Source organism: Hippichthys cyanospilos, chromosome 7 (assembly GCF_059441005.1).
Source record: "Hippichthys cyanospilos isolate Australia breed blue-spotted pipefish chromosome 7, RoL_Hcya_1.0, whole genome shotgun sequence".
Classification (NCBI taxonomy): domain Eukaryota; kingdom Metazoa; phylum Chordata; class Actinopteri; order Syngnathiformes; family Syngnathidae; genus Hippichthys; species Hippichthys cyanospilos.
The window spans coordinates 12799307-12826077 of record NC_142375.1 but is presented as its reverse complement, the minus strand read 5'-3'; the positions used below and the strand labels follow the sequence as shown (position 1 = coordinate 12826077).

Sequence of the window (26771 nt, the reverse complement as noted above, 5' to 3'; positions counted from 1 at the left end):
CTATACAAAATGTTTGTTTTGATCTCAAAAGGACAGTTGACAGTTTTCCTTTCTGCATTTTATTTTCAACGTTTGAACAGATTTCCACCAATGGCAAATGGGTCTGGAATATCCCAGGTTGACCAGTTTTGCTGGAAATAATTGTAATGTTTGTAATCATGCCACTTACTAGAAATTCAAGGGGGAAATGATACCTTTATTCCTCCAAACAGTCTCAGTTGCATCTCCAAAGAACAGTATAAAACCACAAGTAAATGTACAACAGAAGTTTAGCACCAGGTTTTTGGGGTGAGTTATTTCCCTCCAAAAATGGGTCACCCTAAAATATAACCACAGTGACATAAATACATGGGTAGTCAGGCACATACTATTTTAAAACAAAGATGCAGTTCCTAAGGAAAAAAAAAACGATTTAGAAAAAGAATTTCACTAACTTGGACAAACTCCAAGAATAGTGTTAATACATCATTCAAACACCTTGGAGGAATAGCACAATGGACCTCACTAGTCTCTGTGGTCTCATGCTGCAAAGTGAAGGCAAAATTAAAAGGACCATGAAAGACTAGCATCTCTCAACTGCATTTAAACAGGTTATAAATTACTGCAACATTCAAACAAAACACTTAATGCTCACACGGGGAAACAAATCTATAAATATTCCGCTTTAGTTTTGGGATCTAACCCTATCATATCATTCAGGGATGGGCATACTGAACTACCATATACAATTAAGCGAATCGTTCAAAATGGAGTGCAAACTTGATTTAGTCTTTACGTTATTTCCACCAGAGCATTTCTTTTAATGAGATGAATGGTACAAGACTGGCACGGCTCAAGACAGCATTCTACTCAACATTAAAAGCAGCTCAGAACATTCAGAGAACACTTTTGCCATCCCGTGAAAATAATTTGTCATTCTAGAAAGAGCCCATCCCTGGTCGAGGCAGCTTGTACTTCGAGGCACCATGTCATATGGATACAACTGAAGTGACGTCCCAGGCAATTGTGTACATCCATCTGTCAGTAATAAAATAATTACTATAAATTGATTCAAAAAAAACATCTGGCTTTGTATTGCACTGCATAGGATTCTCGAGTTGTACAGTAGGTGATGGTAGGGGAGCGTAGAATGTGCAAAATATAGGGGAGGAAAACCAAGAGCGGAAATACAAATCTCAACAGGGATGGCGTGAAAAGAAACACTGGCAATGTCCTATTGGTGACAGTAAATGCTTTGACACAACAACACTTCATTGGGAGAAAAAAAAACCCTGCATATTGCCAATTCCTTCATCACCGTACTGATTGTGTTTTGAGGGCAAGGGAGAAACTAGTAAATGAATGAAGGCCAAACATAATTGCTTTGGCGCTCCTCCGCTACGGTTCTTTAGTTGTAGATGTGCAATCAATGTTTGTCAAATGCTTAACAAAAACGATGCGCTCATGCAAAAATGAAGTAACTCGCATTTGTGGCTGAGAATGATTGAACTCTCCCATATTCGTTGCTGAGTTTTAGGGGTTGAGAGGCGATCTTGACGAAGAGGTATTTCTGGGCCGGGGTGCTGTCTTAACGCAATCGACCTTTGTCTTTCTGACAGCTCTTCAGACAAGGCATATTTCATCAAAGAAGATCTTTTCTAAAAATTCTCGACATACAAACATAGTGCAACATCAAGCTTTTCTTAAGTTAGACTGCTACATAAATGCTGAGGGAAAGACTGAGCCGCAGTGTAACGGTCAGTCCACACGGTCAGCTCAGTGTCCGAAAAGGCACCGCAAAAACGCCACAGTCAGTTTCCCACGAAGGACGGAGGTCTTGCGCGCCATCTAGCTTCCTGCCAAAGAAACACAATCCCAGATCATTTCAGCTGTCCTCCAATGTCCGTTGCGCAAAGCGTTGAGGACGGAAGGTAGTTACCGAGCACAAAGTCGCACCACCTCGGCCCACTTAAGCCCCTCATCCGCGATTGTCGCAGCTTTTTGGCAGGTGGTGGTTCAGCAGAGACGAGGCCAGGACATTCGTCCGTCCGCCTCCCCAAAGGCATTTGATCCAGCTTCTGGAAGTGTTTACACGTGGAATCTGTCAGTTTGGTAGGCGCGGCCACGCCATTCGGGCTTTTCACAGCTTTAACGACATCCACCAGTCGTCTCTTCTTTTCTTCAAACTCAAATGCGGAAGCAGACTTATCCAGTGTCACGGTACAAGAGTCCCAGTCCTCTGCGGATTTGTTGTCCAGGCAGTGGAGTTTTCTCAAAAATACCCGGCATTCCTTCAGGGTCTCGGGACTCCAGGCTTTTACGCAGATGTTCTGCTCTTTTGGTGTACCCGCAGTCTCCTCAGATCGGTCTTTAGAACTGTTCTCCAAACCTTCAGAAAACCCGTCTTCAACCGACGTTAATGCTTCCGGTCCAATGACCAAATCTGTCCCACTTGCAGTTACTTGTGTGTTTCTTTCTTTCTTTGCTCGCTTCCTTTCTTTTCGAGTCAAGAAGCGTCTCCTTGCCCGAAGGAGTGTGGCCTGGTATTGGCTAAGGCGCTGCCGCCGCCTAGTTCCTTGGCCGAAGATACCGCTTACATTCTTGTTAGTCAAGAGTCGGCGCTTAATGCTATGATTGGACTGAGCGTTCTTCATTTTCTTCAGTCTTTTTTGAGCCTTTCCATGTTGGGCGGGGCTCTTTGGCAATGTTTTGGCAAACTTCTTGAGGTGTCTGCGAAGTCGCTCTGCCTGCGGACTTTGGCACTCGACACTTTGTTTGTTGGCAGAGCGAGGGAAATGCATCACTTCGTAACGATTGCGAGAGCTCGTCCTTTTGACGATAGCCAGCGACTGTGTCTCTGTGGTCTCCATGAACCAGGAACCGATCTGCTGCATGCTGCAGGATCTGGGTTTCATAGGGGGGCAGTTGAACAGAGTTTGAACCATTGAAGAATCTTTAGAACTGATGGCGGATGAACCGGTTCCTCCGGTGTCTACCTTGAATTGGAAGTCTACCCTTTGGTTCTCCACAACGTCTTGGACCCAGGTTTCTGAGATGACCTGAATGCGTCTGGCCAGTTCTTGGTTCAAGGTCTGTTGTTTAGCCGATGTCGACCACCAGCTAAGTTTAGCATTTGGAGAAAAGATCGAGTCTAAAGACACACCAGCTACTCGGGCGAGATCCTGAGCGATTTTCTTCCTCTCTTGTTCACAGCGGTGCCGCTTTACTGTCGATTGTTCTACTCTATTCTGTTTTTCTAGCTGCTTTCTGTGATTGCAGGCCTTGTGGAGCAGAAGTTGTTTGGAACGGCGTAACAGAGCGTTACTGTGACTGTATGATCGACTCGTGGAGGTTGCAACGGCATGCAAAAAATACATTGAAGGCTTGCTCACTCTTTTCGAATGACGCACAGCTAAAGGCTGATTGAGCACGTTCTTGCTATTTTTGCTCTCTGATTCTCTTTGCTCCTCCGGTTGCAGGTTTTGACTAACTGATGGACAAGTAACTACTTTGGGCTCTTTGGCACTTTGAAATTCTGGCCAGAGGGCTCTCTTGTTCTTTTGCGCGTCGTGGGTATCCTTCTCAATTTGAACTTTTCTTTGCTTTGGGGACACTGTGGTAACAGTGACCGAGATTCCGGAGATTTTCACTTTAGCTGGTCTACCTGGTTTCCTTGTGGGTAAATCTTTCTCTCTTTTCTGGCATTTAATCTTACTGCTAGGGTATGGGGCAGCCCCTTTGACATGGTTGGCGTGATGTAAGCCCTCGGAAAATTCTGATGAATCCATTTTATCGATTTTCAAATTTTGTGTTCCACTCGAGTCGTTTCTAAGACCTATTGTTTGACACGCATCCCGGAATGCTGTTTGGAGCTTATCAAAGCTCTGGGAAACCACTCGTTTGTTTCTTCTCGAACGGCCGAAGACAACAGTTATTTTGAGGTTTCTGTTGACTTTCTCCTCTGTGTCTGCGGGAACGTCTGCCGTGATTGCCCCTGCTGGTCTAAGTTCAGGTTTTTCTTTGCGTGGACGCCCAATTGGTCTCTTCACTTTCTGCTCCAGATGCGGACCCAGTTTCTTTGGTCGGCCTGGGCGTCTTTTCAGGGGACTGATTTCATGGAATGATTCCGAGTCGCCCAGGGATCGGCTCACTGTTCCAAAAGGATCCTTAGGTGGAGTAACTTCACCTGATCTCTTTGACCCTGTTTTGGGGGAGGAAGACTTGGGTGAAGAAGTACGTTTTCCAGATGCTGACTTGGGCGATGTGGGGAGGGCACTATCTGGTGAAGAACCCAACTTAAATGAAGCAGAAGCTGACTCTTGTGGCAAAGAAGCTGATTCGGGTGATGAGGAAACCAAATTGACAGGTGAGGAACCCAAATCTGGGGGAGGAGAAACAGAGTTAGTTGTTGAGAACGGCTGCTTGGCTGGTGAAGAACCTGACTTCAGTCGCTGTGACGGAGAAGACTTTGTTGAGGGCCCTGGACATTTAGATGGAGAGGCAGAGGATTTGCGATGAGGCCTGACGTGAGTGATGGCACATTCGGTCACCTGGCTTTCCCTCTTCTCAGGTGTCCCGGCCCAAGAGGATTCTTTGCATGGGTCAAAGGGTTCCTCTGTTTGTGCATTTGAGCTAGACCTTGCAGACTTCAGGCTATATACAATACCTGCTTCATCTTTTATTTGGGAGACAAACATTAACTTAATTGGACTTGTGTACTGGTCTGGAGAGGTACAAGTATTCTTAGCTGACCTGGTAGTAACCCCAGTATGTTGGTTTTGCAGCCTTCCTGATGCAGTATTCGAGACCGATACTCTTTCTGGTTGTGTTTCTTCTGAAGGTTTGGCTGCGCACACAGCCCTTTTGACTGCTAGTCTTTGTTGCTCCTTTGGTTTTGTCCAAGATGAATTCTGTCCTTCCCCACTGATCGATGCTAATGTGTCTGGAAGGTCAGATGTTTCAGGTTTTGATTCAAGCTTAGCATCCTTAACATCTACATTTTTTGATAAGGCATCTGAGGTGGTGGCTGTGATTTTTTTATTATTAGCTTTCTGGCTGAAAATACCTTCTGAGAAACAAGCCGCAAAGAACATCTTTCTGGTTTCTGTGACATAAGAGGAGAACCTTTGTGGACGGATGATGTTTCTCTGTGACCTCCTTGACTCACTGGAGGGGGATATCTGAATAAGATGACAGTTGGTACTATGGCTTTGATCTTCTGGTCCGGTAGCACGCTCAGCAGTGCCACAACTTTGATCTGATGCTACATTCGAAAGAATCATTGCATCATATACTTGTATTGCACTGACCTCGTCCTTTCGGTAAGGCTCGTCACACTTCATTCTCACCTGTGATTGCTCATTGTCGTCTTGAGAACAATGGTTCCAAGATTTGTTTTGCAGGTCGTGGGAGATTGTTTGGATTTGGTCTTTTTCATCTACGGATATATCCATTTCCTCTCCCGCGTCTGTTTCTTCTTTAACTTCACTTTTGTTATTTTCAGGGGTGATATTCTTCAGCGGCGCCCCCGTAACTCTTTGACAGTCCATATTTAACTCGGCTCGGCTTTCCTCTTCTGGTGTCACGTTTAAGTCCAACAATATGCTACATGTATTTACAGCATCATTACCATCTTTTAAATGAGATCTCTTTGCTTGTGATGACTTTCTTCTACTGTAAGGCACGTCAAACATTGCGAGCTCTCGTTTAATTTGCAAGCTTTGCCTTCGAGTGGTAGCGTCATCAACGGGCGTGGCCAAAGCGGCGAGCACTTCCTGGCGCCGACGCAAGCGTGTATTAGGTGACTTGGGCTCTTTGTTATCGTGACGATTAAACAGCTCACTGAGGTTATAGTCACTGGCGCTGCGTGTATGAAGCACAGTGGTGATAATTTCAGTCAGAAGGGAATCAGCAGGAAAGTTCAAGTTCTGGCTGGCTAAGGAGGGTTGTAGCTGATCCCGTTCATTAACATCAGTGGGTGATGTGGGCTGAGTTGTGTCCCTCTCTGAAGGTCTAATGGTATCAAGTTTCTCACTGAAACGGTTTACGACATCCTGAAGTAAAGTCCCACTTGGGTTCTTCTCATCTTGATTATTGATTGGAGTCACAGACTCTGTTTTTGCTGAATCTCCAGTTATTTCCTGGTGCCTTCCTGGGTGATCTTTAACCATGTGGACATCTTCTTCATGCTTATGGTGAACTAGGGAAGGTGGCATTTCATCACAAGATTTATCAGTGTCTAAGAGGATTGGAGAAAGGGGTGGAGGGGAAGGGCTGCGCTCTCTCGCCAGGACAGGAGGGATCTCACGTTCTCCCGGTGTTTTCTTATGCTGGGTCACACAGGCGTTGTTTGTGACACATAAACAAGAGTGGGGATGTTGTTTACGGTGGACCGAAGAGCAAGGACTAAAGGAACACCTTAAGTTGCTGATGTTATCTTCAGATAGACCTCGGCTAAAAATACAGTGGGGCCTCTCTAGGCAAATCAGAGTGCAAGTATGCATCCTACAGCGTTGCATACAGATGTTGTTTCGGTCCAAAGGTGCTACACTTTTACAGCCTTTTAAAGATAAGTTTCCGGAACGGCACGACGTTTTTCTACAGCCTTGGTGACCACACTTAGATGAAAGGTATGATGACGTGCTGTTCAGGGCTTCACACTCATGATGGACATTATCTGCATATAATCCACAATGACAGCAATGAGGTTCCGCTGGAACAATGGGCTTGTGTGAAGGAGGAGTGAGTACATTTTCCTTGTGCATCAACTTAAGCATTCGGTAAAGTAAAGAACGATGTGCTGGGCACAGAGAACTAAGGACAACACCCAGTGCAGATTGCTGGTGGCACTTCCTCTCTTCTAAATCTCTCAATTCTTCTTCATCTGAAGTAGATGGGCAGCTAGGGGGCAAAATACAAAGGAATGAGTTAGTAGCCTGATCTCATGGGCGAGTCAACTGTATAATAAAAAAATATTTGTACCTTAGAAGTCAGATTATGTTTCTCCTAGGGCCTGACCAATATGGACTTTTTGGAGGAAAATGCAGATAATTGGCAGAAAAAAAACTCTTGATAACTGATAAATTGGCATTTTAAATTTAAAATATCACAATGACCTCTTGTGGGGTCTTATATATATATATATATATACACACACACACACACACACACACACACATACAGGCAGAACATTTGACCGTTTTAGAATCGATACAGATCACAGGCAGTCAAGGATGCAGATGATACGTATTTGGAGACAATATTCACTCTCTGCAAGAGGCAACATGTTGGCATTAAAAAAAACAAAAAAAACTACTGTTAAGTACATTGATGTCTTCAAGCATATGTTTATTGAATAAACTTTCTGCTTTCCATACTGATTATTTAAAATAAATTTTAAATCCCGAACATATTTGTTGTAACATTCTAGTCATTAGCATCAGCAAAGGTACAGTGAATGACAACTTAATCAAGTAAATCGAATTTTAAAACAATAAAAATATTACAATTTCACTCGTCTATGTTTTCAAACAAAAACAAAAGGTGGAAAGTGTTTCCATTTTTATCAGAAATCCTCTGAAGATGAAAACAAATAGTTTGCTGGTTAGGTTTTAAATGTATTTATCGTTGGCAAAAAAAGGCCAATGCTGATATGCCTCATGATGCCAAATATTGCTGCCCATGATCACCCTATTTCTAATTTTGTGTTTAACTTTACAAGAGAAAAATCTGCTAATTTTTTCTCCTTTTTTTAGAGGGTTAGGAGTTGCTGATATTGAAAGCAAAACACAAAAACAAAACAAAAGTTTTTGTTAAAAAAAAAAAAAAAAGACCAATTAACCCCTGGGTGTCTGGGAATTTTTCACTAGCCTGGTCTTTTTACGACCCAACTTGGGCTGACTTTGAAAGGCTCATATCATCAAATATAAATACATATTCAGTATTTATATCACATATATAACATCTATCTACATCTATCCATACATATCTATACATATAAAAATATTTTTTGGGAGTGAACCTACGCCGTAGGTTTTGTGTACAAAAATTCTAAAAATGTGATCATCTCTCAATAACCTTTCGCCTTCCCGTTTGCAAGCACTTAGAAGGGACGTCAGTCTGCCATAATCAAAGTCGTCATGTTTTTCCAAGTTATGCAATATTTTCTCCACGTGTATGCTTTTCCTTTGACCACACATCAAAAACATTGCAAAGCCCAAATTGGGTCAAAATTTCCCCCACGGGTTAATTGCACAAAATTATATGTACCCAGGTATAAATGGCCCACAAACATGTCATTAAATGACCAGACCCGCTCCCAAACTGAAAGTTAAGAAATGACAAGTTTGTGCTTTGTTGAGAACTGTTTTATTGAGTTGCAGAAGGCAAATTAACATTCTGCTAAAGCAGGAATGATTGTAGAAACGCTCAAAAACTCTTTTCTTTTGAATCACCAACAATCTTGAGGGATCATTCAACTAATGTTCAAGTCAACAGTTAAATCAGGAGATATCATAATGAACAACACAAACAACAGCATGTTTGAAATGTGACGCCTTAAATTGAGGTTAAAATCAGACCTCATCCATGATGGACTTGTCTAAATTCATAACAGCAACTTTAAGAAGCCTGCTTGAGGTATAATGCCATTGTTACATTATCAGTGTTTTTTTTTTTTTTAATATTCTTACATGGATACACAGATTTAGATGAATAACAACACTACAGTCAAAATGTACAGTGAAATCAAGACAGCAACTATAAGAAAATGATGAACGCAATGCCATGGCGGCAGCTCCAGTCCTTCGCAAAAAGGAAACAGTTTAACCATGACGACAGAGCATACTGGATTCATAAGAGGCCTATTTCTTTCAAAAGTTGTTACATTCTGTTGTTCCTATATATTTACTACTAATTCACACAATAAACACTATCACAACATTCATGGGTGCCATTTTTGGAATGAAATTAAATAGAGTGGATTAACATTTAAAAGTATTCATGCAAATTTAGCAAAACACATTTTATATTGCATTTAAGTGCTCCATTACAAATCAACAAGAACAACAAGCAAACTAGTAAAACTGCGCTTTAAAGCGTAATAAATTATGCACCACACAGGATTCCAGACACAATATGCATAACTTATAGTGGAATAACATTTAATGCATAAACGGCAGAATTCTGTTCTGATTTGAATATTTACCAACAGGGAAATCATTAAGCTGGTGATCTCAAAATATACTGCAAAAAATATGAATACAAACTGCAATTAATCTCTGTTTGTAAACAGAGCTGTTCCTAAAGTAGCAAGCAAACTCAAGAGGCGTCTTGTTGTGGTGCTGTGCGGTTGCAGCCGCTGACGTTGAATAAACATCTACAACATTCACAAGTGGAGGTTATCAGTATCAGAGTATCATCTGATCAGGCTTAACTTTAAATTTAAAGCACGCGAAGAAGATGAACGTGGTCGTAAACCAAGTTATAAAAACAAGGCAGGTCAAAGTGGGCTTAGGCTAAAGTAAGTTCAGAGGTATATGTGGCAATGAGGTTAGAAGGAGAGGCGTGCAGGCTGACGTTCCAGCAAAAAGACAAAGAGAAACAGCTTCTTGTTGGTAACCCTGAACTGAACGGCTGCTTTGGTATGGTTGTTATCAGTCCATCTCAAGGACAGACAAGCCCAGAAAAGACAACAACCATTTCAGTGAAACAATTCCTAAGGCAGAAGCCTGCGGCCATCAACGCAATCAACCGTTAGCACTATTGATTTATACACAACACACATCAAATCATTTTTGTCTTTGCGTGCCACCTCCCAGTAAGTCTTTGTCGAAATAAACTGCATGCTTTTAAGGATTAAATGGTCCCATAAAAAGACATTTGATGCAGCAGTCACGTACTGCATGAGGTTGTACAGAAATGCGGCTACAGTAGCAACATCAATAAATATCGTAGTTCATAAAACATCTTTAACAACACACAATACATACACAATAACATAGTACCCAAGCTTGTCAGTGCACATTTAAAAACATGCTACACAAGTGCATACCCACTACAAATAGAGAGAAATCAAATCTAAGGACAACACATGGCTTTTTTTTTCTTCTTTTCAATATGGTCTTCAACAGAAACTCACATTAAAATAGTTATCACAGTAGTTAACAATATACAATCTTCCTGTTTGCAGAGGTGTATAACAATAATTACAATGCGAGTTTATTGTTATGATGGCTCTAAGTCACTTCAATGGCCTTGGTCAGATACCCAGAGGGATAGAAAGCTGCAAATGACAATCATCATTGCTTCATTTACAATGAATTTTAAGAATTAAGTCAAACCTGAAGAACCTATTTTCCTAACAGCTAACGAATACCGGAGTCATCTTTTTACTGTCACTGTGTTTCAGTCATTTGATCCTGGGAAGTCTCAGGCCGTATTTTGTCGATTGGCGGTTCAGCACCGGAGTACCATAACCGAACAAGACCTCGGAGATTAGCATTTCAAGTGATTGTACGAAATTTCCGAGTGGTACAAAACATCGAAGTTACTCAGAATGAAAACTGATGCCAGAACTAAAATCAATCTCTATTCCGTCACAAATGTCCTTTTGAGGGCCGTCTTAAGATATGAACCTCAATTCCACTGAATAAAAATCCTTGGGTTGTATTGAAAACGCCCCCGTGGATAACTGCCTCTTGAAAAATGCCCCATCACCTTGGTGATTTAATTAACGCTCAGGGCCAAATTCCAGAAACACAGCAGAAAGTAAGACTATCAAAAACAGACTCACAGTTCAACCTGAATAATATAACCGTATATTTGTAAAGGCATATGTCGTGTTTTAACAAGATATCCCAAGAAAACATTAATCCTGTAAGAGGTGGCGACTTCAAGTTGCGGAGTTCTGGAGGTCGTTGTTTGTCTAGAACATCTTTGCAGCAGCAGATGAGGCAAGAGTCCCTGAGTGAGTGGAACCGGCAACGGTTCCAGAACCAGACAAAGTAGAACCGGGCGAAAAAAAGATGGCAGATTTCTTCTTGGGTGGATTTTTCAGCATTCCAGTGCGCTCTTTGACTTTGTATTCCAGTGTGCTGTGCGGTACCCCGTAAACCCCCTGGGCCTTAGATACGCTCATGCGGCCGGCCGTCACCATGGCGATGGCTTCTTCCATCAGTTCGTGGTCATACTGGCGGTACCGCCCGCGTTTCTTTCTCGGTGGCTTGTCTTTGTCACGGCGGTCCGCTCCTTCCTCGGAATCATCCAGCGAAGAACTGCGTTGCACCGGGCCAAGAGGTGACTGGTTGGCACTTCCTGCGCAGCCGTGTGCCATGAAAGGCGATCTGAGTTTGAAAAACGACGAAGGTCTGGCAGTAGTCGTCAATGAATTGGCAGCGCCTTCCGTTGGTGAGGTACGGCGGTTTTCGGTAGTGCTGTGAATCTCTGTTGGGGCTAACCTGGACAGGGGACGCACCTGAGGGATACGAAGGGGCGCGGGGTTCTCCAGACTGGGAGTGGGGCTTGGAGGCGGCTGGAGAGCATCCCTGAGCTGGGGAAAAGAGTGGGATAGGGTCCTCTGCGAACCACTTGGCTGATAAATGGAAAGGGAGGACGGCGGGAAGGTGAGCTCTCCGTTCTCTTCCGCGTCTCCTCCGATTTCAGCCCGCTCAGCCCACGCTGCCACCTTCTGCAGAGCGAGACGGGCTTCGCCGCCAAGCATCGATGACATCATGTTGTAAGATGTCATTTCCTCCCTGAAATCACTGCGGCTTTGTGACGCCGCTCCCAACCTTCCTTCGAACCAGTCTTCCAGGCCTCGCCTCAGGGTGTGAAGGGGAATTCCATATAGCAATGCAGCACGCTGCTCGTGCAGCCTTCCTGAGCGTATGTCCTTCAAGGCCTTGGACAGCAGCCCCTCAGACAGCTCCACACTCCTCTCAATGTACTCCTTCTGCCTGAGCTGCCTCCTAGGGATGGGAGGACCAAACAGCAGGGTCAGGATGGAGGTGATGGATTGGGTGTGATTTGGGCATTGGGGAGACAGGGTGCAGAGCGAGGGGTCCACTCCTTTATGCCTTGTTGGTAACATCACTGCCTGCTTTTGCATGCCTGGATCCAGCCTCTGTCTGGACCCGCGCGCGCACTGTCCTGCATCTCTTACACACATACACTGTGTGCCGTGATAAAGCCGCTTCACGTCCAGGTGGGACAGTCTGTGAATGGCTGGCGCTACTCGCAAACAGCCGCTGGACTTTTGTTATCCCTCAATGACAGTCTTACGTACGTTAGCTCGAGTAAATGCTTAAAAATAAAATAAACGCACGATATGATATTGTACAGTCCTGGCCTTTTGGCATTTGTTAAAATACGGTGCCAGTGCTTATGTGACGTTACCGCTCAAGAGATAGAAGAGTCAACCCCACTTAACCAAAATCCAGTCTGCTAAAAAATTCATGAGACATGGTACGGCCAACAAAGATCATGCATCCCATTCAAAAATCAACATTCTAAGCGGCTCAACCAAAATGAATATGAGAAAATTGGCATTCGCTCATTTGATGAATTGGCATTGTTTCATGGTAGAAAACAGAATACCCTTATTATGTTAAGTCAGTGCGTATAGAGTACAGGCCAAAAGATTGTACACAACTTCTTATTCAATGTGTTATTTTCGTGCCTATATACATTGTAAAAATCTCGTTGAAGGCACAACTAATATGAATGAACACGTGGAACTATGTACTTAACACAAATAGGTGAAATAACTGAAAACATGTTTTTTATTGTCGTTTCTTCAAAAAAAAAAAAAAAAAGCCACCATTTGGTCTGAAGACCCCTTTGCGCACTATTGGCATTCTCTAGGTGAATATCTGGAGGGAGTCACCAGAAATAGTTTTCACTTCACCGTGTGCCTTTATCAGGAATAATTAGTGGAACATTTTGCTTAATCAATGAGGTTGGGACCATCAGTTGTATTGCACAGTATGGACAACTAATAAAATTCATACTACGGCAAGAAGCGGCTAACCGACTAACGTAAGTAAAATGAGTGGTCATTACTTTCAAATCAAATTGAATGACAAGTTGTGTCCAACATCTTGGCCTGCACTGTAAGTACATAGTAATTGGGCTGTATTGCACAGCTTCCCCTAGTTTTTCAACACACGACTCAATATCACCAACTTAGTGAACATAAGTTGTCTGATCCATAATAAATTCCTTACCCTGAGGCTTTGATGTTAGATTTCAACGTTGATGAAGTTGTTGAACTGGCGCCGTTCTTTTTGGAAAGGTCAAGCACACCATCTGAAGTCAAAGTCCATTCAAAATTTAAAACATGCCACCCAGTCAAACATTTGAAATTCAATCTACAAAAATCGCCACTAACCTGTATCAGATTCCCTTTCTGTTTCTCCTAATGGTCGGCTTAGGGTTAGGTCCAAGGGGGCATCTGGGGTTTCAGAAAAAGGCGAGGAGGTCCTTGTTGTAACATCCACTGAACTGGTGTGGAGTAGGCACTTGGATGCATACTCCATGGCAAACTGGTGTATCATCTTCTTCATCAACTCCTCAGCAATTTGAGGAATATTCGCATCCGTGTACGGAGACGCATCTGGCAAATGCAATTGGAAAAAAATGCATTCAATGCTTCCGCCATTTCAAGATAATTCAGATATCAAAAGTCTTACAATTCAGAATTCAAAACTACAATAAGCCTATGTTGAAAAATATGATAAACGTGAACATATCCTGTGTATGATTTGCCCAAATTTGTGACTGGTCACCTTTCTTATGGAACACAGCTTGAAGGAACTTGTGAGCTGTCTGGCTGCTCTCTGAGATGGTTGGAGCTTGACATGGAGAGAAATCAGAAGGGGAGGAGAGGGGTGATGTGGTTGCAGGTGCTAGATCCTGTTTTAACAAAATAGACAAAATATGTCTTATGAGTGCATACTAGTTGGATATTAAGCTATGAACAAGAGTTAAATCTGATTCTTACACTTAGCTTGTCCAGTGGAAGGTGGCAGAATGAGCAGTGAGAGTTGTTCGGTTCTGGAGACCAGTCAACCACCTCCTCGGGTTCACAGTCTGAAATAGACAGCAATAAAAATAATAAATTACAGAAAGAAAACAACTATTCAGCACTTCTCATTTCATGTGACATTCATTGCTTGACATACTACCAAACAAGAATGCCACAAGAATCACACATACTGAAATGATAAACTCTGCTCAATTTAACAAAGAAAATCAAGGAAATTAATTACATACATCGCTGACATAGATGATAAAAGATGTACCATTTGTAGTAAGTAGTAAATAATTCACTATCCAATTAAGAAAATTTGTGTGGAGATGCTGCAAATAATGCCACCAAATGAGAAATACTAAATAAGGAGAAATAATGAGATTGATGTTTACGCAAGAAAAGCAAAAAGCTCCTCTCTTTCAAACCTATAAGCTAAAATACCGTCTGAACCCAGGAACACGTCAACTACCTTACCTTTAAGGGATGGCCCTTAAAGGTAATTCCTAGTGAATGTCTCTCTTTTATGCATCACCAGAGTTGGATCATTTCAAGGGGAATGCCGAATGAATGACCTCCCAAGACAATAATGTGCTATGGTTGTTGGGAGTAACCTATTTGTATGGTTAGCTCCATAAATATATATTTTCCTTAATGTACTGCAAATAAAAGTAAATCCACCAAACCTGTACACAATATTGACAGAAATAGATTGGTTAGCTGATGAAAGAAGACATACTCAAGTCAAACAAGAAAACTCACCGTCAAATAAATTAAGGTCTCTTGCCAGCATAGAACCATATATTCCTTCCAGGATACTTTCGAACCCTGCAAGAAAAAAAAAATACATAAAAAAATTAGGGTATACTCTATTTTCTAATAACTATTTTCTAATAAGTTTGACTCTGTCCAACTTCAACATAGTACAACTTTACTGCTAATTTTTGGCTGTGATTGGGTGCATTAATGGTTGTTTTTTCATCCTTGTGAGCCCTGCATTTGGCTGGAAACCAGTTCAGGGTGCCCTCTCCCCACTACTTGAAGACAGCTGGGATAGGCACCAGCAAGCCTGCCACCCTAGTAGGGATAAGCAACTCTAGAAAATGGATGGATGAATGTTGTAAACCTGAAATTGTGCAACCTGAAATGTTCATCTTGCCTATCGTCTTAATACATTTCCAATGATTCTTAGACATGGAAGTAGGAACGAAGTATGTATGAAATAATCCTCACTGAATGTTGAATTAATAAGTCATTTTCAATACATGTTTATTTCAACATTTGAATTGCAAGGACAAATGTGTCATCGACATACACACGGCCCAAACAATTGGTTTGCTGACTGGACTTAAAGAAAGAAAGAAAGAAAAATAAATAAATAAATAAATACGGTACCTGCGTAAAAGTTGGCCAAAACATTACCCATCGGGGCTGAGATACAAAACTAAAACCAAGACTGTCCCGATGTCTGGTCAATCTAGTTACATATAAACAATGTAGCAACGTTTTCTTCATCAATAACATTATTGTCCCATTCGATAAACAATCATCTTTCAAATGTAATTTATTGCTTCCTAAACATTTAACAAGTACGAAAATTCTTAACGGGCCATGGACATGTTGTGCAACGTTGCCAGTTTCCCTTTTTTCCTCACTCCAACAACTTAAAAAAAAAAAAAAGTTTTTATTTTCGAGTCTTTGCTGTTCATTTCAACCACAACCCCCTCCAGCAATCTGCCGAATGTTAGCAGGGTGTTTGCGACTCTCATGTGCACAATACCCCATTCAACTCCAAGTGCCAATTGCACACAGCTAATTGCATATTTGACGACACATATTTATGCCGCGTGCGTGTTACTCTCAAATACTCTACCGGGCCGAAAGCGATTCGTGTTACGGACGTCGCCGAGGCGGGCTCCCGAGAGAATGTGTCAACTAGCCAGTTGGTACATATCCTAGCCTTTCAGTTTAGGCTGCCCACCTATGTAGTTGGCGCTAGCTTGCTAGCTTAGCCCGCTAGTTACTAGCTAGCAAGTAACATAGCCGGGTGGAGCAAACCTCCTCATGTCAGACTCGCGCTCCGTGCGCTGCATTTATTTTTCAGAAATAAACAAACAGCACTCGGATCATACCGACGCAGTGGATCAGCTTGTATCGCCAAGAGTCAAGTTCCCGCCGAAAGCCCTTTCTTTCTGCCGTGCACTTGGAGCACGGCACAGCCGCCATTCTGCGTCCTGTCCTCCTTCCCCCCTCTCCGACTCTGACTCTCTCTCCGTCTTTACGTCGTCGACTATGTAAAAGCAAGTGGACGGAGCCTCCGGGACCGAAAAGGCAAGCTACGTGAGCGAGGTAGCTGGCTTGCTTTAGCTCCTCTCACATGCATTCTTACACATTGCCGCTGGCGGGAGACAAACACAAGCCATTTGGTCCAAGAGTCGGCCCATTGAACTTGTTTTCGTCGGGTTATGGCTGTCCCGAGTGTGATTTTTTTAAAAGAGTTTTTGAACGCCGGAAACTTTGGGTTACAACTTTAGTTCCTCAAGCAGGAAACGTGACGTCGCACGCCCGCTTCACAATTCAGTTCCGAGTTCAATTCCAGCTTGGTCCGGCCTTCCTGTGTGGAGTTTGCACGTTCTCCCCGTGCCCACGTGGGTTTTCTCAGGGCACTTAGGCTTTCTCCCACACTCCAAAAACATGCATGGTATGTGTATTACACACGCAAGAAGTACAATTATGCTATATATCTTAAAAACAGTTTGTGTTAATTATATTTAGAATATTGCTCTGCACACTGGTCTGGTCTCAATTATTAGTTAGTTAAAGACATACAATTAAAATACATTTTGGGTCACCTATGTCACGATATAGCATTTTTCGATTAGAAGCGAATAGACATTTTCTATGATCTTTTTCCCATTTGTTAAAAAAGAAAATGCATATTTTGTAAAAACACATAATAAATAAACCATTAAATACAATGGAATACACACATCCGGAGGAAGGACAGTGCTCCTATCAAAATTTGTGGTTGTACAACTTTGCAAGGAGTGCAGTACAGAATAAAATGTCAAACATTTTTAATAAGAATATTAACCATAAACTAACCTCATACGCTTAACCCAGTCCCATACCCTCAGATGACTGTAGAATTGTGTTAGTAAAAACTATGCTGCTCAAAAATATGGAATTTATGTAAATGTTTAAACGCAAGTTGGATAGAGTTAAACATTTTGAATTACAATCCAGAACACAGTTTTGAATTTTTCATTCAGTATTACCATTTTTGGGGTGAATAGTGGGAAAGGGAAACAGTTGAAGGTAGGATTAAAAAAAAATATAGCTTGGGAAGTGTGAATTTTCGGACACGCTGAAGTTGGAATGGTTGGAATGGTCCATCCATCCATCCATCCATCCATCCATCCATCCATCCGTCCATCCATCCATCCATCCATCATCTAGAGCCTCACAAGGAGTAATACATATATATTATAATCGTCAAAATAAAGGAACAATAGCGTTAATAGTGTTTTGATTGTGTGAATGCATTCACACAATAAACACACATTTTGTGAGAAAGCATTCGTTTGCCTACTTTCCATGGGCCCCGCAAAACCTCCCTGCTAATGCTCAAACAGCCGCAAGAGGGCAGCAAAGCACTTTAAATACACAAATTGGATTATCGGCAATAATGAGATCTGGTGTCATTCACTGAACATTGTCACTGTGTTTAATCAGGCTTGTACAACGTTAGCTATACTCCATTCAGGTGAGATAAAAAAAAAGTCAATAGGACACCACCGAAACCAGGGAAAGGTTTATTAAAGAGCATAAATTCTGGAAGGTTGCTAGTTTTCCCAAGAGCATTGAGGGGCCTAGCTGTGACAATTGTAATGAAAAACGGCAGTGTTGGGAACCATGCTGCTGATGTACCCTGTGGAAAGTGGGCTTAGGGGGTCACCTATGCAAAACATGTTCACATCCATTGAGGCAAAACATAACAGAGAAAGGACAGCTAAAATATATAGCACCATAGTGGTGGTCCATCAACTGCATCTAATGCAGCCTAGAGGAACATTTAACACCTCGCCGCCACCATAAGTCATTGCAAAACTCCACTCAGTCCTGGTTAGGTGCAGGGGCACCCAGCAGTGTGTGTGTGTGTGCGTGTGTGTGTGCACGCGTGCGTTTGTGTATCTGTGCACACATGGGCCTTGTTATGTATATAGTTTAAAAGTGTCGAACAGTAGCAAAACATCAAATTTTTTTCTCGTTTTTACTACCATGTCAAATCAGATTAGGGCTGCACAATGAATCTAATTTTAATCACAATCACGATATTGACTGCCACAATTAATTAAACTGACCCTCGGCAATATTAAAATTCAAAAAGCCAGGTACCGTACATGTCAAATAAAACACTTTGTCATTCTACCACCAGGGAGCAAATGCAAGGTTAAGACTTCATTAAGCTTAAGAGCAGGCGTGCAAATCCTGCAGCAACAGCAGCAGCAGCAAGAAGGCTGGCAGCATTAGCAGCAGCCTCAACTTAGAGAGTGGGATGCGATGACGACGCTGAAGTTGGCTTCAAGGTGTGCTCCCGAGATTTCAGCTTTCAATTCCACCCTAAAAGCCAGATGGCAATGTTTCCCATATGTTTGCGTGTTAAGCCTCTGATTTTCTCACCCTAATATATTATTTACCAGTGTGAAATGGCGCTGAGTTTCTCACCTGATTCCTAATACGTATATACCGTGCTAGCTGTCAATTGAGATCATTTTTGAAAAATCCAAGTAAGTTCCACAAGCAATTTAGTTGTGTTGCCAAGTTTTTGCCATGTCTACTTTATTTATTTTAGTTTACTATTATTATTTGTAAGTATCAAGCCATGAAGCCGTGTTTATATAATTCTTGTTTAAAAAAAAAAAAAAGGCAATAAATAGACATGCTTGATCAAACCTGATGAATAATCATGATTAATAATCGTGATTTCAATATTGACCAAAATAATTGTGACTATTATTTTGGACATAATCGTGCAGCCCTAATCTCAATACAAATCCTGATCAGGCCCTTCCTGTAACTGTTTGACTCTTTTATAAACTAATACGTCGCAATTTTCATAATTGATTGTCTGTATTTTCAACCGTGGGATTATTTGAAAACATGTGGCTTTTGTAGGACATGCTTTTGTGATTTTTTTTGTTTTTTTTGTTTTTAACTGTCATCCAACAAGAATGACATATCATAGCCACTATTATTAGAGGGTTCATCATCTCAACATGAACACGCCAACAACCACAAAATCAATCTGATTTAGTTCAGAAAATCCCTGTTTGTCAGCGCCATTCAACAATCCTTTCTAGGGCCTTAGCATGCCTGCTGGTGAAGATTGTCAGGATGAGACATTTCATTTACGTAGTTCCATTTATTGGTGTATTCCATTTGGATTGTGAGATTATGAGAACCAGATCTCATAATCACAAAAAAGCCTCACACATTTCTTTTCTTGTTTTTCTGGTTTTAGTTTCTACATTTTTTTTCTTATACTGTATAAGCACCTTGCTAATGTTCACATATATATATATATATATATATATATATATATATATATATATATATATATATATATATATATATATATATATATATATATATATATATATATATATATATATATATATATATATATATATATATATATATATATGACTTTCCTATGCACCAAAATAAAGGTCCTAGTTAAATGAAATTCACTGTGGTGCAAAGAAAGCAGTAGGTATCATGTAAAATCAGATGCAGCAAAATACATTTGAAAGAGTTGGCATTAAAATAGGGGCACAGGATTACAGTAGGGGATCTGATTATTATTATTTTTTTTAATCCATAAAAAGGTGTTGTTGGATTATGTATGCCATTTATGCTAATACAGTATTTCGAACCTGTGTGTTTAATCGTTGTATATTTAGTGAATCAAATTAAGCTTTTTCACTGAAGTGTTAACCTAGTTTTTGGCACACAGAGAGACTCCAAGTTTTCATTGTGTTTCTGGCAAGGGGATCCTTTCGAGTTAAGTCTCTGACATGATGCAGACACCCTTCACCCTTTGATCTGGGCCCTTTAAATGAGGTTTCCAAAAATGACCTATTTCACTCCATTGGAAAGTTTGGCACTTCATTTAATGAAAACAGTAGAGTGTTTTTTGATGTACAGTATCGTGTAAGTAGAGTGCACTACAATAAGATCTTTGTGAATCAGTGTAATTGTTGGATTTCGGCCGGGGTGTAGATGCCTTTTATCATCCCAAGATAATTTGATGTGTGTGCTTTACTCGTATAAAATTATTATTTTTTTCCCCCAAGGTCACATCACATCTTACATTTTAGGGTAAATGCCTTAAATAAAATGTCATGATCTACCTCTCTCCCTCACTATGCTTTGTAACCTTGGAGTCCCCTTGCACAATTGAAATTAAAGACCAAATATTTAATGTCCTGTACTGTATTTCATTTTGCAAGCTGCAAAGAATACCAAGTCTTCTTTTCCTGCATTTTTTTAAAACTTCGCATTTAACATAATATTGACTATACTGTATTTAAATTCATAATCAAATATACTGTATTAATAAGCTTTTTTCTTTTTTTTTTTTTAACATGATGCATGCATCCTCTCTCGTGGGTTTGCTTCTGGCTCTGGCCTTCCTCTGTGGAGTTGCCATGTTCTCTCTGTGCCCACATGGGTTTCCTCTGAGCGCACCGGTTTCCTCCTACATTTCAAAAAACATGTACGTTAGGTAAACAGGACAGTCTATAAAGAATACACAACGCCAAACCAAATCATAATGACCACTTCTCCAAATTAAAGCTGCAAAAATCTATCCTTGCAAACTTGGTAATGCTCAGTTTTCATTGACACTCAGTAAATAATCAATGTAACAATGTTTATGAATGTGCTTGTAGTATAAAAAAACAGCTATAAAACAGCACCCTATAACTACAGTTTGTGACATGATTTTCTCCCGTCGCTAATCAATGAGCAGTAAAGTGAGGAACAAGTGAATGTAAATTTCTGTCAGAGCATGAATACAAACAATGCTTGTACAGATGTCTTAAGCAGCACACCGCCGCGCAGACACGTTGTCCATCTCAAGAAGTCTCACAACTTGAGCTACGTCAAGCTTGTTTCGACTGCCCCCTTTCCCTCTTGCTCTCTAAGCTCTCTGTCTTTTCTGAATCTGGACGGTCTGAAGGTAAGCCTGGGGGCTCAGGCTGACGTGTGTTCTGGACGTTAATGGTGAAAGGGAGCTCGGGGGGCTTATGAGGCACAGAGGTACTATGGAGGATTATCATTATTTCTACACACAATAATGCACTTGACTGTGATCTCTCTCTCTCTCTCTCTCTCTCTCTCTCTCTCTCTCTCTCTCTCTTTCTCTCACACACAAACACACACACACACACACACACACACACACACCCGCACACACACACACACACACACACACACACACACGCCAGGCGTGGAAGTGTAGAAGGTACGCTGTATGACTATGGAGGTGGGTTGGGAGGTGCAGGGTCATTTTAAGTGAGGGTGCACAAAGCCAGACGTCACCCCAGGGAGTATGGGGGAGGAAGAATTGGGAGGAAGTGGCCAAACTGAAAACACATGCAAGGTCAAGTGCACTCAGTAGCAAATTCCAATAAAGCCACATTGCTGGATGTCTATTAAACTTGCTTTTTTCTTTTACTCAATCTGCTTATTGTCAAGTATAAATTAATAATATATAACACATTTTTCACTACATACATCCCTTGGAAAGTAAACCCCAATCATTATGAGAATTGACTTGTTTCATACAATGTTCTCTGTTACCTACACATAAAATTGGATGAGGTACACAATGGCTAAAGGGATTAATTATGGTTCAAGGTTCAGATTTTAATTCCTAATCTCAAACTAAAATCTAAAGATTTATTTCTGCTCATGCTCCAACCCACAAAGGAAACCAAATGAGCAGTTTTTGCTTATCTTTGCGTGGCAACACATGAACATAATGTTGAGGTAATAGAAAGGATTTATTACAAGTGGTGGAAGGAAAAATACAGCATGCCACTATGACTTCACACTCATACTTTTCTCAATTAGCCTCTGTGGTGCCAGCAATCCTCTTTTGCTCAGCACCAAAAATATGGCAGAGAATCAAAAAGGTGGCTTTATACTACAACATGAGAATACAGTCTTATAAAACTAAGGGGGAAATGAGAATCGTTGGTGCCACATATAAAATAAATCTGCATCCAATAAGGACTTGGCAACCCTCAGCATAGAAAATAAAGGTCTTGGCACCATGTGACAGAGTATGGTATTCTGATAATGCACTTATAAGCATTCGGGACCTGTATCTGCTGGGAGAAAGGTGATAAATCTGGTACCAATGCAACAGAGGTTGCTACTGACAACAATGTGTAACTCACCCCTACTGGAGCGCTGGAAGAACAGTATCTATCACTTTGTGTAAGACATGGGTTGCAAAACACCTCTGACATTTGGGTGTTGGAACTGTTCTCGTATCTTTGTTCCACAAAGTAAGTGAAAGTCATATGTCGCAAAAAAATGCTATGCTTCAGCTCCGCAAGATCACGTTTGACTAAATTCCTCGAATGCGAAAGATGATTCGGATGGTTGTCCTCTTTATGACACCCGATGAGACCTAAAAATCGACCTCAATTCAAAAGTGAATCAGACTGCTTAATGTGATGTGTGTAGCATTTACAGTATCTAAATACTGTTTCGGAGCTAGAAAACATGAACATTTGAAACCTGATTAAAGGAGAAGTAAGATAATATGTTCAATGCCGCATCAATAGTGTAAACATAATATTCTGATGAATATTATGTATAGGATACAAATCAAGCTGTAAAATGCACCAGGTTTCATCAATCTCAGGTGGCAGCCATTTTGTTACTTGCTTTCGCCTGAAGATGATATCACAGTTCAAGATTCAAGAGATTTATTGACATATGTATAGTTGTACCGAACAATGAAATTATTATTCTGTTTACTTCTTGAGCAGCAGACTACATTCCATAATTGAGCAATAAATAAATAGTAATAAATAGCAATAAACAACAAACAGAGACAACGGTGCTAATAATGTAGTGCAGAATATCATATAGTGCAAAAAAAAAAATAGTGCAAGATATTGTTTATGTGTCAGTAGGAGGCAGATTGGTTTGGGAGGGATTTGTTGAGAATTCGGACGGCTTGTGGGTAGAAGCTGTTTGCTAGTCTGGCAGTCCTGCCCCTCAGGTTTCTGTAGCGTCTGCCTGATGGCAGCATTTCAAACAGGTTGTTTTGTGGGTGTGTCCTGTCCTTGAAGATGTTGCATGTTCTCCGCAGAACCCTGGTGTGGTAAATGTCCTGCAGTGAGGGCGAGGCTGCTGCACAGATGTGCTGTGAGGTCTTCATCACACGCTGGAGAGCCTTCCTGTCATGTGCAGTGCAGTTGCTCAGGGTTTAGGTAACGACCAATCACTGCTCACCTTGTGAACATTACATGACCAGAAATAGAAAACAGGTTACATTTTCAATATTTTTTTTGTGACAATATGTTGTACGCTTCCAGTAGGATTAGTGTTTGTTAACCAGTATGCTTAATCATTCTGTATGGTGATGTTCAAGCTGAGATCCTACGAAGAGATTCCACAAAGGTTATAATGGAGCGAACTTACATAACGCTTTGTACACCATTGTGCACTCTACGGAGGCTCACATTCACGAGTTTTAACCTCATACTTAACTTGTTGCCTGGAAGTGTCTCTTGTTGTTGATGGAAACATGTTCTTCCATTCTTCCACTTCCTTCTCTCCCGGTGTCCAAACACCCCACTACCCACTCAGTCCCCCCTCCTCAGCACTCCCTCAATATCCCGCTTGCTCTATATTTAAGAACGACAGTTATAAAGCTCAGCAGGCCTGGCTAATCTAACACACATGCCAACATTGCTGTGCCCATTTTCCCATTTGTTATGATGAAACAGTCGTCACACTTTGTGTGCGTGTGTCTGCCTATTTGTGTGTGAGAACAAAGACCAACCAAAAGAAATTCTACCTTATTCTGGGCCAACAATGATATACCACAGGGAGGGAAAGGAGAATTTTCTCATTGTAAATCGATTATGACTTACACACCCACGTTTGCGTACACACACACATACGGTCAAGCTCTTCCATGCACGCACAGATGTTTCATCTAATTGGTTGTGAGTGCATGGTGGATAGACTCATCACTCGTGATCGGCTCGTATTCCTGGCTAATAGACTGCAGCACAGCCTTTTTCTCTTATCCGACCTGTTTGCATAGATGAGATAATCACCGGAGACCCTGTTTTTATTGAGTTTATAAAGCACACGTAAAATCACTTACTTTTCTCAAAAATCAACAATGCTCCTTATATTCAGGTGAGCCTTATGTATGCATGTCTTATGCAAGATGTGTCCCTTATAACTCAGTGTGCCCTGTATATGAACATTTGCCCAAAATAGCCCTCTTGATCGAGACCACCTTAATTTTGAAAACATTCAGCAAATATGAGACCGATATGATTCATAACTATGCATGAACTGTATATCATATTAAAATGATGTCAAAATATTCCCTGATAAGATATTAAATGAGCCCCTATGTAGCACAGCAAAGCACTTGCAAGCAGGAATGCGCCTGAGCTTCATACAGGCAGTGTCATTTCACACATTTGTAAATACCAGGAAGTGAGATCCAGGAAAGACTGCAATAACCAAGCACAGGGTCCCTCTATGTAGATGTGTGAGTCAGTTAGCGTGCCATAATGCTTTCACCAGAGGAAATGAGAGAAAAGATCTCTAACAGTAGGGTATCTCAGCATGTGTAGCATGATAGTATGTACTGTACTGTATGTGTGTGTGACAAATGACGTTCATGTCCCAGAGTTGGTGTGATATCCTGTAAGGATGGGCCATACTATAGACTATAGCAGTGGTTCCCAACCTTTTTTGTCTAGTTCATCCCAGAAGATTTTCTCAAAACATGCATTATTTTTTATTGTCTTCCGAATATTCACTTAATGTTTTTGATGGGGTTATATCGTGCACTTAACTCATAGCCGTCAATGGCCGTAAATGTTTTCGATGTCCTTTCGTGGAATGGCAGATTATGTCATGGCAATATTATTTATTTACTGCAAGTAATGCATGTTATATGTCAGCAACATTTAGTGACCGATAGAATAAATACTCATTCACTACCAGCCCAGAAAAAAAAACAAAAACGATTCTTTGACGTTTATAAAAGTCATTGGCAGGGAATGAGTTAGTATCCCTAAAATAGTGTGCTTTATAATCAGATGTGGCTTATGTTTTATATTTAAAATTGAAGTTGAATAACGTTTGACTCATTTGCTGTGCTGTTTTTTTTTCCCTTAATGTGCAATATTGCACCTTACAAAAAAAGACATGTTCACTGGTACTGCACTTTATAATCTGGTTTAGCACATAGTCCTAAAAATATGAGATTTTGATTTGTTTATCGTCAATCAAGTATTTGTTAATCACCGCATGCTGTTTTTATTTACAATTTACAGAACATCCCAACTTGGAATTGGGCTTTGTAAGAAAAGGATAAAACGTTTGGACATGCGGTTCAATCCTTGGACACAGTAGTTGACATAATGATTTACACAAAGATACCTTACTTTTATTCAGTGAAGAGTTGTCATGGAAAGACGATTTATGATAGGCCATTTTTATAAAGTGTCTTGGCCACGCTTGCTTAAAAATAGAGACATTAAAGGTAAATCTTACCCTTAAATTGTAGCATTTTTTTGAAGAGTGAGCAAAGAATGCAGGGAGGCCCAGCTCTGGTTTTGCTATATGTCACACACGCAACACAAACACACTCTACAGTCGTTACACTCCCTAAATCATTACTTGAAGCCAAATGTTTGCACTTTAAGTCAAATGACCTCATTTTTTTCTTTATTAGGAAAACTGAAATATTTGAACATTACAGCTAGTGTGCCATGAATTTTCATTTCAGGGTCGACTTACTTTTTAACTTTTACAAGAATGAATTTCCAGAGTCATTTAAGTTGGTGTTATTTATTATATTTCTTTTGCCCATCATATTTTTTTAATAGAAAAAAGCATGAGAAATATTTCAGTTTCAAGGGCCAGTTAAAGCTGTGCATACAGTAGGAATGGTATTCACAGGTTATATTCAAAGTGATAGTGTTGTTCTTTGCGGCATTCTGCATGCAATCCTCATGGTTGCTTATTAGTCTGTATTTAAATGTGCATGGATTTATACTGATTAGTGTCACCTTCCTGTCTCCTTTCTTGCTTGTTCAGATGTTCCTGATAGGCATAAACAATAGGAAAATGATAGAGAGAGAGAGATGGGAGGACACCTGCATCATGTCAGTCAGTCAGACAGATGGTGGACCGGTGAGTAAGGGCAAAGAAAGGGTGCGTTGGCACTGCCCCACTTCCCCACACCATTATATTCAATAACACATGAATGAAAATGTAATAATAAATGAAAAATGTTGGGAATTATGCCTATTTCTACATGATCAGGATAAATATTATAATAATACGACAGAGTACTAAAATTCCGAGATACTGTATCAGTACTTAAGGCGCACTGGCTTGGTGCATTTTGGTGACAGACTTGGCACATCTATTACATCCAGTAGTGAACGTGAATTATGAATACTTCTTAATACTTTGAAAA

The 26771-nt window shown here is 40.8% G+C and overlaps 1 protein-coding gene across 3 annotated transcripts; it reads right to left on the bottom strand.

Moving 5' to 3' along the window:
* Window positions 1-175: 175 nt before the first annotated feature.
* lcorl (ligand dependent nuclear receptor corepressor-like) lies at window positions 176-16367 on the bottom strand. Of its 3 annotated transcripts, XM_088420278.1 has the most exons (8): window positions 16138-16367; window positions 14768-14833; window positions 13979-14067; window positions 13764-13890; window positions 13367-13591; window positions 13203-13284; window positions 1919-6879; window positions 176-1835 (listed from the first exon to the last, which is right to left on the bottom strand). In XM_088420278.1, the coding sequence occupies exons 1-8, from the start codon at window positions 16229-16231 to the stop codon at window positions 1828-1830; spliced, it is 5652 nt and encodes a 1883-aa protein (XP_088276404.1). In that variant the 5' UTR covers window positions 16232-16367; the 3' UTR covers window positions 176-1827. The 3 variants fall into 3 exon arrangements, with proteins under 3 accessions (XP_088276404.1, XP_088276403.1, XP_088276405.1); XM_088420277.1 differs by having other exon boundaries at window positions 176-6879; XM_088420279.1 differs by lacking the exons at window positions 176-1835; window positions 1919-6879 and adding an exon at window positions 8324-11945.
* Between the last annotated feature and the right edge of the window lie 10404 nt (window positions 16368-26771).